The sequence below is a fragment of the Symphalangus syndactylus genome, chromosome 8 (genome assembly GCF_028878055.3).
Source record: "Symphalangus syndactylus isolate Jambi chromosome 8, NHGRI_mSymSyn1-v2.1_pri, whole genome shotgun sequence".
Taxonomy (NCBI): Eukaryota; Metazoa; Chordata; class Mammalia; order Primates; family Hylobatidae; genus Symphalangus; species Symphalangus syndactylus.
In genome coordinates this window covers 145,424,056-145,436,645 of record NC_072430.2, presented here as the reverse complement: position 1 = coordinate 145,436,645, position 12,590 = coordinate 145,424,056, and the positions used below count along the sequence as shown (strand labels likewise).

General features: G+C 56.4%; 1 protein-coding gene across 1 annotated transcript in view; it reads right to left on the bottom strand.

Annotated features, from left to right (window-relative positions):
* The window catches only part of SNED1 (sushi, nidogen and EGF like domains 1), a 99,223-nt gene extending 87,232 nt beyond the window's left edge, over positions 1-11,991 (bottom strand). The window contains exon 1 of the mRNA XM_063645424.1: positions 11,558-11,991. Within this exon, the coding sequence (XP_063501494.1) occupies positions 11,558-11,770 (213 nt within the window). The 5' untranslated portion in view covers positions 11,771-11,991. The remainder of the gene's footprint in view (positions 1-11,557) is intronic.
* Between the last annotated feature and the right edge of the window lie 599 nt (positions 11,992-12,590).

Genomic DNA, 12,590 nt, shown 5'->3' with positions numbered 1-12,590 from the left:
GTACCTCTGGGTTGGGGGAGAAGCATCTGGGGGCAGGAGGCCGCTGTGGCTGAGGTCCCTGGGGCTGGGCCACCTGCCTGGTGTGGGGGACCTCCCTGCTCTGCCCCTCGCCGCACCCTCCACGCTCTTCCTTAGCTGGCCCCACTCCCTGCTTGGCTCCTGAGCTGCTGCCCTGAGTTTTCTGTTGGCCTTTGAAGTGGGAGCCCAGCTTGCAGGTGTGTGGTGTGCAGGGGCCTCGGGCCCACCCGCCGCCTGTCCCACTCCAGCTTTCCTCTCTGCCCACCCCAGACAGCTGCTGCCCTCCCCGCTGGGAGCTGAGCCAGGGAGGAGGCAGAACAAGCCGGCCCTGTCCCCTGCCAGGACAGGGCAGCCAGGACAGGGCAGTGCCAGCACCGCAGTGCAGGGCAGGGGCCCGCGGGACTTCCTTTCTCCAGATGTGGACGTCCCAACGTCCGGTGGAAAGGGGGTAGTGGGCAAGGCCCAGGCCAGAGGGCCCAGGAGCTAGAAGCGGGGCAGGGAGCCATGCGGCAACCCCTCTCTCCCCAGCACTGGGGTCCCTCTCATTCTTCAGGGCTGGGAAAACGCTACTTCCCAAAAAGTGGCAATTTTATTATTGTTATTTGCCTACTTGCAATAGCACCTTGTAAAACACGCCATAGAGACGTGGAAAATGAGGAGAAAGGATTAGCCCATCTCCCAGCCGACACCCCCATTCATGGCTAGGTGTGGACCTGAGCACTCATAGAGGGACAGTGTGGGTTTAGTCCCTCGTCTTGACTTTGGGGGCGGGAATGCCAGCAGGCTGCCCAGCGCTGGCATCTCAGACACCTGCTGAGGGCCAGTGTTTGTCTGCTGGGGTCTGGGGCCTGAGGCCAGCCTGGCAGGCCTGCTCAGCGCCACTGGGACACTTGCAGAAATGTAACCACTCCATGTGCAAGGAGACCCAGGGGACCTGCCAGCCCCAGGCAGGGAGGGAGGGAGGGCAATGTGCTTGTTCCGGGTCTGCAGGGTAGAGACGCTGCAGCAGGCCCTGGCTGCGTCCCCCAGCACCCCAGCCCCTCCCTGCAGATCCCATCATGCAGGGCCTCCCCGAGGCCACCCTCTGGTCTCCTTTAGGGTCACGGCTCTGCCTGCAGCCTGGAGCCCAGGCCCTGGATCACTGCTGGCATTGCTCTCCTCCCAGCCAAGCACTGGCTGCTGAGAAAAACAAGACTACCACCTGGACATCACAGTCCCAGGTGGGTGACAAAGGTCCTGGGAGGGGCTCACACACAGGCCGCCTGGAAAAAGCTCTGCGTTGGACACAGCTGAGCACGGTGGGCACCCTGGTGAGTGCCCCACGCCCCGCCCTCACCCTCCTCTCTCAGGCTGTGGTCAAGGCCAGCCAGCCTCACAGTGGCCTTGCCATGGAGGGGACGCTCTGATCCCTCTGAGCAGGCTGACATTCTTGGGCTGCTGGTCAGCTGCTAACTGGGGAGGCCCCAGGCCACATGGAACCTGGAGCTGCAGTGACTTGGGGACTTGGAGGAGGCTCCTTGCCCTCCTCTATCGGGGGCGGGGCTGGCCACTGGCACTCAGGGCTCTCCTGCCCTCGGGCACCCATGCCTTTCCTGCAGGACGGGGCCGACCCTCGGCTGCCTCAGGAGGAAGCACAGAGACGTGCTCCAGTGGCATTTCCGACTTGGATGAAAGCAGGAAAGAGCTGAAGCGTCTGGGGAGCCTCCAGGAGGTGACCTCGGGCTGAAAGTGCCGATTTGCAACAGCCTGCTCCCCCGGACCTGAGCCAAGGGGCTGCTCTGAGCAGGACAGGGTGGGCCTGGAGGGGAGCCAGGGACCCAAGAGACTTCCGAGGGCCCAGGAGCCAGGAAGCGGCACCCTGACTCTGCAAACGTTAGATCACAAAGGGCGGCGCTGCGGTTCCCTGCTTTGACTCCTCTGCCAAGAGTGAAACAGCACAGCCTCGAGGTGTTTTAGAAGCTTGTTTTGAAAAATGTAGGCATGTCTTTTATTTCCTGGCAGCTTTCTGGGCAATTAGGATTCCTCCCACAGGCACAGTGGGGGCTGGCGTCCTGGGCCGGCGGGATGGGCAGGGCCTCTGGGGCTGAAGGGGATGGTCTCCTGCTGAGCGGCCTCACGCCAGCCCTGAAGGGAAGGAGGCTGGCCCCTGGCCCAGCTACCGAGGGCAATACTGGGCTGGGCCTCCGGGGACACACACATGGGACAGAAGGGGGTGTTCCAGTGGGAGGGAAGAGAGTTACCACCAGGGGCAGCCAGGGTGACTTCCTGGAGGAGGGGACCTCTGAGCTGCATTCAGTGCCCGGACAGGGGAGGGGTAAGGGAGGGGTTCCCAGGAGAGTGTTGATGCCATGTCCTCTCTCTCCTGCAGACTGAGGTCCTGGGTCTCCCTGTGGCTTCCCTGTCCCCATGGGGCCATGCCCTCAGCCCCCGTGCCCCTTCTCATGCCCTGTCCCTCTTGCTGTCCTCACAGCCTCTCCCTCTCCACCAGCCCCTCTGCTTCCTTGTGTTGACAGCAGCTCCTGCCTCCCGCTCCTTGCCTCACTTGCTTCCCACCTTGGCCAGGTGCTCCGCCAGTCCCTGTGGTCAGCAGGGCCACAGCCCAATCCCCCAGAGGCCCCAGGGCATGCCTGGCCTGGGGGCAGTGGCCCCACACTGTCTGGGTGTCCACACCTGCCCTTTCCATCCATCGCCAGCCTGGGCCGCTGCCTTCAGCCTGTCCACACCTCAGAGGGAGGGGCCTCCTCGCAGTCACCCTGCATCTCTGCAGTGGCCACTGGGCCACTGTCACCTCCAGCCACCACCATCAGAGATGCAATCTCGAGATGCATGCCTGGTCTGTCCCCCACTCCCCACATACCTGAGATTCTTACTCATGGGGACCCCCGTCACTCCTCCAGGACCCCAGCCCTGTCCCCACGTCCTGCCCCAGTGAGCCTCCAGGGCTGCCTTGCCTGCTCCACTTTGCCGCCTCCAACCTACTCCAGAGCTGATGGCAGGAAATGTTTGCTGAAAGATGGGCTCAAGGGCCCAAGAGGCCGTGCTTGACCCTTGACAAGCTCCTGGACAAGCTCAGAGGACAGTGTGATGTGTGATCCTGGGCTGCCCTCCTGTGTGGAGGCACTGGGGTCAGGGTCCTGGGCTGGCCACAGTCCTGCTCCCACTTGGTGTTCCCTGACCAGCCCGCAGAGCCCAGAGGCGACTTCAGCATGTGCTGAGCCCTGGGCACCACGGGAGAAGGGCAGGGGCTGCACACAGCGGTGTCTAATAACTGACACCTGCTGGCTGAATGAATGACTTGCCCTGCTTTGCAAAGAACCAGGGAATGGATGCCAAGGCACCTGGGTGTTGAGGCTGGTCCCCGTACAGAATGAATGGGGTGAAGCCAAGCTGGGGCTCCCACCTGCCTGGTCGCAGACATGCAGCAGTGTGACCAGGTCCTGACCCTTCCAGCCTGTCCTGCCCCAGTTTTCCCCCATTTATATGTTTCATCATTTATTTACTTATATCAGTGTGAAGCCATGGATTTCTCCTTTGTTTAATAGATTAGAATCTGTTACTATCATTATTTGTTTTAATGCTCCAATTGTCCCAAACACTGCCACTGGGAGCCCTTCTGGAGGGCCTCTGTGTCCTTTGGATCCATCTCCATCCTTCTCCTAGTGCTTCCTTCCTTTATGGCACAACAAGATGTTCCAGGCTCATCTTGCACTTCTCTTGCCACGAGCCTAGGATCTCCACGGCATCCTGGTTCTTTTTAGTGGAGACTGGTGTTTAGCAGCCAAGATCTGAGCATGGAAGTGCCCTTTGCTATTGAGGTATTATTGCTTCCATTTCTCTCAGTGGACAGAGCTAGGAACTGTGTATGTAGGTAGACACACAGATGTATATACCTGTGTCTACACCCATCTGTCATAATACATACACGGAAATATGTGCTATGAGGTTATACGGATATGCTGAAGTCAAATCTAATACAAAGCCAGAGGTTTCACTTGATGTTTCCTCCTTTCCGTATCTGCAACTCCTATCTTCAAGAGAAGCTCACACCATTCTCAATCTATTTACTCATTTGTTCAACAGCCTCAACATTTCTGACCCATACCACTGTGGAAAACAATGCTACACTTGGAGTTTCATAATTGTTCACCATTCTTTTCACTTTTGTTCACAGATACATAGTCAAAGTATTGTATTAAAAAGTACATGCTGAAATTAGTAGACAGTAATTTTAAAGCAATTATTATAAAGATGAAAAATATGCTCTAGATAGAAAAGGAAATGTCAACATGATGAGGGGAGAAATGAAAAATGCAGAAAAGATCCAAATACAACTTATATGAGTAAAAAGTGAAACAGATGAAACAAACATACTCTGAATGGGATGAATAGGTTAGACTGTGTAGAAAAAAAAATCAGTTAATTTGAAAACATAACAATAGAAATATTCAAAATGAAGGACAAAGAAAAAAGACTTAAAAATAACAAAGCCTCATTCTCATTGTCAGTGAGCTCTGGGACAACAATAAGAAGTTTAATGTACATACAATTTGAGTCTCCAAAAGAGAGGAGAGAAAGGACAGAAAAAATATTTGATGAAGGCTGAGATTTTTTTCAAATTTCATGGAAACTATACACTCACAAATCATGAATCTTAATGAAACCAAGCAGAAGAAATATTTTTAAAAGCCTACAACAATACACCTAATAACCAAATTGCTGAAAAGCAGTGATAAAAAGAATACCTTAAAAGCAATCAGAGAAAAAAGATGCATATGCAGAGGAACAAAGAAGGGAATGACGGCAGACTTCTCATCAGAAACTATGCCAATCAGAAGACAACAGAGCAGCATCTTCAAAAAATTTAAAACACAAACAAAATCCAAAGTCAATCTGGAATTCTACACCCACCCAGCAGAGCTTTCTTTCAAAAAATGAAGATAAAGAGATTTTCAGATTTTAAAAAACCAGAGATAATCTATGCCAGCAGGTCTACACTATAATATTAGAGGAAGTCCTTCAAGCAGAAGGAAAATGATATAAAAATGGAAATCTGGGCCAGGCATGGTGGCTAAGGTCTGTAATCCTAGCACTTTGGGAGGCTGAGGTGGGCAGGTCACTTGAGGCCAGGAATTCAGCCTAACCAACATGGTGAAACCTCGTCTCTACTAAAAATACAAAAATTAGCTGGGTGTAGTGGTGGGCACCTGTAGTCCCAAGTACTCAGGAGGCTGACGCAGGAGAATCATTTGAACCCGGGAGGCGGAGGTTGCAGTGAGCCGAGATCGTGCCACTGCACTCTAGCCTGGACGACAGAGTAAGTAAGAATCCGTCTCAAAACAAAAACAAAAACTAAACTAAACTAAAATTTAAAAAATAAAATTTTTTTAAAAAAGAAATCTGGACCTACATGAAGAAATGAAGAAGACTGGAAACAGTAAATATGTGGGTAAATATAAAAGACTTTCTAATTTTTAATCTCTTTAAATGATAATTGACTGTTTTAAAGAAAAAAAAAAACATCGGCCAGGTATGGTGGCCTATGTCTGTAATCCCAGCACTTTGGGAGGCTGACGTGGGTAGATCACGAGATCAGGAGTTCAAGACCAGCCTGGCCAAGATGGTGAAACCCCGTCTCTACTAAAAATAAAAAACTAGCTGGGTGTGGTGGTGGGTGCCTGTAATCTCAGCTATTCAGGGGGCTGAGGCAGAGAATTGCTTGAACCTGGGAGGCGGAGGTTGCAGTGAGCCAAGATCACGCCACTGCACTCCAACCTGGTGACAGAGTGAGACTCCATCTCAAAAAAACAAACAAAAAGTTAACAGTGCATTATTGGGTTTATAACATGTGTAAAGTAATATATATGACAACAATAGCATGAGGGCCAGAAGGGAAATGGATGTATGCTGTTATAAGGTTATTATATCATACTTGAAAGAGTATAATATTATTTGAAGGTAAACTATGTTAAGTTAAAAATGTGTTTTAAATCTAGAATAATCACAAAAAAATAAATCAGAGGTGTAACTAATAAGCCAGTAGTAGAGATAATATGAAATCATTTTTAAAAATGCAAAAGAAGAAACTACAGAGAACAGATGTAACAAATAGGAAGATGATAAGTTAAAATTCAACCATATTGATAATTACATTAAATGTAAATGGTCTAAAACACTCTAATTAAAAGAAAAAGATTTGTCAGGCTGGATTAAAAAAATCAATACTACACTTCTTTTTTTTTTTTTTTTTTAGCATTTACAAGAAAAAGAATCAAGGCCACAGTCATTAAGGTGTGGTAAGGGTTTTGCTGAAGATTTCACAGGAAGCCAGAACAAGAAGCCACAACAAATGCTCAGACTGCAGTTTTATCAGTGTTGTGCCCACTGCCTACACACATCTCCTTTCTTCATGGCTCCCCTAGTGGGATGTGAGGATCATTTTGTGCCTCAAGCAGAGGCCAGCCTCACCCCCTGGCTCATCCCCACTCCAGGATCTTCTCCTCCATACATGCGTCAGCCTCTCTCCTTCCTCACATAGGACAGCCTGGCCCTGTCCAGCCCAGGGGCTTCCAGCCCTATTCCAGCTCACTCAGCCAAGAAAGGGCTCATCAGAAACCACAGATGTTAGAAGGCAGAGGGCAGTATAAACGATAACCAACGTTTTTATGGCCACCTTTACAAATTGCTGCTCCCGTGTGCAGCCTTATGGCTTCCCATGGCCCATCACACACAGAAGTGTCACAGACAACACTTCATGCCAGTATCACACAAACTGACCTGCCTTCCCTGTGAGCCTCTTCTCTAAGCAGGTCACGTGCAGAGATGGGGCAGTGCAGACAGAGACTTTCCTTATGGGGCCCAGCATGCAGCCAGGACCCCCTATCACACTACCATGTTCCAACAGCTGTGCCTGTGCCAGGGGTCAGGCCAGTCCTGGGAGGGAGCTGGCCATGGGCTGAGGCTGAAGTGTGCAGGTCCCGCATCTCTGTGTGGAAAAGCTGACTCCCAGGCTAAGACCCTGTCAGGGAAGGTGGGACTGCTTCTGCTTTGGGGAACACATGGTGCAGAAATGTGCTGGTGGCCACCACCATGAGCCCACCATGTGGATGGGGCACAGGAGGACTCACTGCTCAGGGCGCCGGCATCTTGCTGCATGCATCCTCTGGCCTCAGCAGGGGTGGAAGAGAGAGTCCTTCACCGGGGCACCACCACCACTGCAGCCCCAGGCTGTCGTCTGAGGCCTATTCTGAGCCCACCACCAGAATGGTGGCATGAGGATGGATGTGGTCCCTGCCTTCATGGGGTGCACATTCCAAACAAGAAAACCAAGGAGCAACCCAGGTGAGGTCAGAACCAACAAGTTGCAGTGAGCACAGAGGGCGGGGCTGGGGAAGTGTCTGAGCGGGGCGGGGGGCGGGAGGGCAGAGGGGATCAAGGAAGTGTAGCAGGGATTCTGGCGAGGAGAGACAGGATCCCACTGATGTTTTGTACGGCTCCCTTGGCCACTCTGCACAGTGGAGGGCAGGCTGGAGGGAGAGGCCAGGAGCTGGAGGTCAGCAAGGGGGTGCCACAGGTGTCCAGGCAAGTGGGGATGGAGCTTGCGTCCAGAAGGTGACAGCTGGGAAATGGTCCAAGTAGAGATGTAGGCGGAGCTGCTGCTGACGTGGACGGTGAGGGAGAGGAGGGAGGCACTGGGGAGGCTCTCAGGGGTTCATTCACGGAGATGGGTGGGGGCCAGGGAGCTGCTGCTGACGTGGAGGGTGAGGGAGAGGAGCAAGGCATTGGGGAGGCTCTCAGGGGTTCATTCATGGAGATGGGTGGGGGCCAGGGAGGAAACAGGACTTCTGTTTGGGTCCCACTGAGTTTGGGGTGGCACAGTAAGAGGCAGCTGTACACAGGAGTCTGAAGGCCCCTGAATCTGCATTCTGAGCCTCAGTTTCCTCATGTGCACTGGGCATGACTGTCCTGCTCCATCCTCTCAGGCGCTGCCTGTGAGGTCCAGGCAGATCGCAGGTGTCCTGGGCTTATGGCCTTCACCTGGAGTCACCAGGCTCTCTCGCCCCAGCATCCTCCTTGACTCCAGCCCCATTCCACTTCCCCAGGATCCCCTTCCATCTGCTTCCGCCACACCCAGGCAGCAGCAAGAAGCGGGTGCTGAGGGGGTGGGCCAGCCCTGGAACCTCACTGAATAGGGTGGCCAAGGGGTAGCCCAGGACCGTCCTCCCAGCCAAGGGGCTCCTGCATTTCCTGGTGTGTTTCATGAGCTCAGAAAAGAGCAGAGATGGCAGTGATTTCTCCCCATGTCTGCTCCCAGATTCGCACATGCGCAGGCCTCGGTCCCACTGAGACAGTCCCTGTGGGTCAGGGTAGATTTTCCAGATGGCTTGGAGCTGGTGACCACACAATCGTGACAGTGATGGGGTGTGTCACAGGTATGACCTGATGGGGGAGCTTCACCACACAGATGGGGAGACAGAGGCTCAGGGAGGAAATGACCAGACAAAGGTCACAGGCTGCATGTGAACTCCCACACCAGAGCAGCTGCCCTGAGCTCCCTGTTCCGGGAGGGGTAGGGCTGGGACTGTGCCCGGATGGTAATGTGCAGTGCCAGAGCCAGCAGACTTGGGGTGTGGCACCAAGCCTCAGGGCACAGAGTAGGGGTTCGGCCAGCAGCAGCGAGGGTCAGTCTGACTGTCCGCATTCCTCCTTCTCGCCTGTGGGGCTCTGCAGGGCACCACCCACTCTCGGCCCTCAAATCCTCCCTGCCTCTGCTCAGGGCTCTGTCGGGGGTCCTGATGCCAAAGAAACTGAGATCCTACCGTGGCCCAAAGACCATGCTGTGGATGGGGGCAGTGCTTGGAGCCAGGGGCTTCAGTGTAGGAGGCACCAGGAAGATTTCCTCTCTCATTCCCTGCACCTGCCCCCAGGAAACCACTCCACCTGCACAGACCCCACAGACCGCGGCAAGCTCCGTCTTAATGCACACTGGCAGTTCCTGCATGGCAGGATAGCGGCAGCGTGCCACACTCCTCAGCACGCCACACTCCTTGGCTGCATATCTTTGTCTGTGTGTAGAACCTTAGCAATAAAATGCACTTTCAACACTTTTCAGAGCCTTACGACTTATCACACACATACAGCTACTATGACATGGGAAAGAAGCAAAACGATGGGTCCCTTCTGGAAAGTGGGCCACTCCATGTGTGGCAGAGCTGTCTTGCTAGGGCCGTAATCCATGTGCTATTTCTGATGAAGACAGAAGAAGCACCCACCTCATGCAAGAGCACTTCTAATTTCTACCTGTGACTTGCAGGCAGTGTCAAAGGGAGGCACATTCATTCATTCAGACAACAAGCCTACTCTTGGTCAAGCGACGGGCTGGGGGTGGAGGAGCGCAGAGGTCACTGCAGTGGGATGGGGGCTGGAAGGTCCTGGCTGGGCCTGACATGGGAGTCTGAGTCCAGGGCCAGCAGACACCAGGCCCCTACTGACTGGAGCTGGACAAGGGCCAGAGCCAGGGGCCTCAGAAGAGGGTCCGCTCGGCCTGGGTGGGCGTGGGAGGCCCCAGGCAGGTCCACTTCCTTCAGAACAAATGCCTCCCTTCTTTCCACCTGGCTTCAGCCCTAACCTGCTGCCAACCACCCCTTTCTCTCTCCCTCCTTGACCACAGAGCCCTCACAGTTACTTCAGGCAAGGTGTCCTGGGCAACACACCCTCAAGAATCCTGCTAAGCAAACAGAAAGGTGAAGTGCACTGCAGGCACTGTGTCCACATCGGCAAATGTTTTTCAAATAATATCTTTGTTTCAGGAAAAAGCTCTGATGGAGATAAATGTTTTGTTAGCAACCAAAAGGTTCATTTCTGACGAAACCCTTGTTTTCCTAGCAGATCTTCCCACGTTAGAGCTGTTTCCCCCAGTTGCTCTGGCAAGGGCAGATGTTTTCGGTGAGGCTGTTAAGTGGGTTAACCATTTTAATAATATTTTCACCTGTGACTGTAAGTGGGAACGCTGAGCCTGGCCCAAATGCTTAAGGAGCCTCTTGAGTTCTGTTCGGATGTTGCCAATGTGAGTGTCCCATACCTCAAGTAGACAGGCCTCCTCCAGCTCGGGCCAACGCTGAGCACCATTCTGTCCTACCCACTTTGTACTTCCAGGAGTCAGTCCCGTTCCTCTGCCCAAGTCCTGGTCCAGAGGGACTTTCAGGGGGTAGCACCGACAGCATGGCTGCCCCTCCCACCACGGTCAGGTCACCCAGTGCTGCCACCGAGGCGGGGAGGCCTTCCTGAGAAGGTGGGGAAAACGCAGTGGGTGCTGTGGATGGTGTTGGCAGTTGCGGGGTGGGAGGCGTACTAGAGGGCATGTGGTGGAGGAGGCCCTATGGATGGAGGTGGGGACGGATGATGACAACCAGGCAGAGGATGTGGATGGTGACGACGGGAAGCTGGGGACCATGGGGAAGGTGGTGGTGGCGGCAGTGCTGCTGGTGGTGGGGTTGAAGGTAGTGGTGTTGATGGTGGAGTTGGCAGTACAGGTGGTGTTACTCCGGGCAGCACAGATGGCAGAGGCGACGTGGCTGGCAGTGGGTTGAGGCTGGAGGTGGGCGAGGGTGTGGGAGGGCTGATGGTGGAGGTGGCAGTGGTGATGGAGCTGGAGGGGACTCTACTTGAGGCTGGCTCAGCAGTTTTCTAGATATGATCTGGGGTGTTTCAGGGAACCACCTGGTACCAGTGCACCATGGCCTACTCAGGGCGAGTGCTCTATGCAGTTACCAGGTGCATTTCATTCCCTGGGCTGCCATAAGGGCTTGGCCTAGGGTCACACTCTGGGAGCCATGGAGACAGAACTGGCACTCGGGCCTGTTCCTTCAGCTGAGCTGAGCCTGCTGTCATGAGTCCCTGGCCCCAAGAGTCCCACTGGGAGTCCTGTTTGGAGAGTCTGAGCCTGAGCGGCCAGCCCCCAGACTGCGGAGAGGAGCGCAGGGAGGGGCAAGCCTGTTGCTAGCCTGCCTAGGAGGGTCTGCGAAGAAGCAGGCCCTGCCCTGAGCGCCTGGACAAGGGGTCCAGCCTCCTGGCTCTGGGCGGCACTGGCGTCCACGGGGGGCGGAGCTGAAATGGCCCAAGGAGGGGCTTCAACCTTCGCAGGCCAGGCGCCCCACTTGGGAAACTGAGGCCCGGGAAGCCCGTGCCCACGGCCACATTGCCATGTGCGAAAACCAGGGCAGTACCAGGGCCCCCTGCTCTCCTCTGGGAATCAGGCGCCGGGAAGACGCGCTCGGCAGGTCTGGCAGGGGCCGGGGCGCCGCGCTCCACTCGCCCCCGCCTCGGTGCCCGGCGGCTGCCGCCCCCGCCCCGCCCGCGCGCCTCTCCCGCGGGCCGCTGTCCGGCCTTGGCCGCCGAGGAGGAAGCGCTGTCCTCATTCCACCTCGGGCCGCCCCGGTGCCAAGTGGCTGGCGGCGGCGGCGGGAGTCCGGGCCCGGCGGGCAGCGGCCGGGGCGCAGCGCCCTCCCCTCCCGGGCGCCCCGCGAGCCCGGGGGTTACTCACGTAGAGTCCGGAGTGCTCGGCACCGAAGAACGGGAAGGGCACCGAGAGCGGCCGCAGCCCCGAGCCGCCGTCGTCCTGCTTGGGGGTGACGGCGTCGCCGCGCTCGGCGCCAAACGGGTAGAAGTCGGCGAGGGCCACCGCGCCGCGCACCCCGCGCGCCCCAAGCCCCAGGGCCGCGGCCACCAGCAGCGCCCAGGCGACGCCGTGCCGCATCGCGGGGTTGTGCGGGCGGGACGGGGCGCGGGCGGAGCAGGGCGCTGGGGGACTAGGCTGCGCGCGCGGGTGGCCGGCAGGGCCAGGCGGGGTGCGGGGAGCGCGGGCGCGCCCGCTCTCCGCGCCGTCGGGGGCTCCGCGTCCCGCGCCCGTTCGGCCGGGCGACGCTCTCGCCGCAGCTCCGCAAAGGAAAGCGCCGGGCGGGACCGCGTTCGGGGCCAGCCCCGCCCCTGGGGCCACGATTTAAATATCCAGACCGGCGGTCACTCGGGGGGGCGGGGCCATGCAAATCGAGCGTCTCTTAAAGCGCCAGGCCCCGTGGGAGGACGCGGGCGCGCGGGGAGCTCAGTCTCCTGGCCTGGGCACAGGCAAGGTGAGGGCTCTGTGGGCGCGCGCCCTGTGGTGGGGCCATGCTCTGCCCCGGGTTCCTACCCTAGTGGGGGCGCCTGGGTCCTCAGAGCGGTCCTGGGACAGACCTGTGTCCCTAAGGCCTGAGACGCTGGGCCCGCCCTGAAGGTGTGTCATCACGCGGGGGGGGCGGGAGGGGCACCCTGGCCGGGCAGTGCCTGGATGAACCCGTTCCATGCTGCCCCCTTCCCAGCCCTGAGCATGGGGACGCCAGGCTTCCAGCCACTGGAGCAGGCTACCCCCGGAGCCCACTCCCTGCCTGGGTCTGTGTGAGGAAGAGCCCGGGCCGGAGACTTGGAGGCACGGAACAAAGTGTTTGCATCTGCGTGGCCACATCAGGAGAAATTCTTGGCAGGCTCAGGATCTCGGGGGCGACCCCTGGGTAAAGCAAACCCTCCGTGGGGGAAGACTG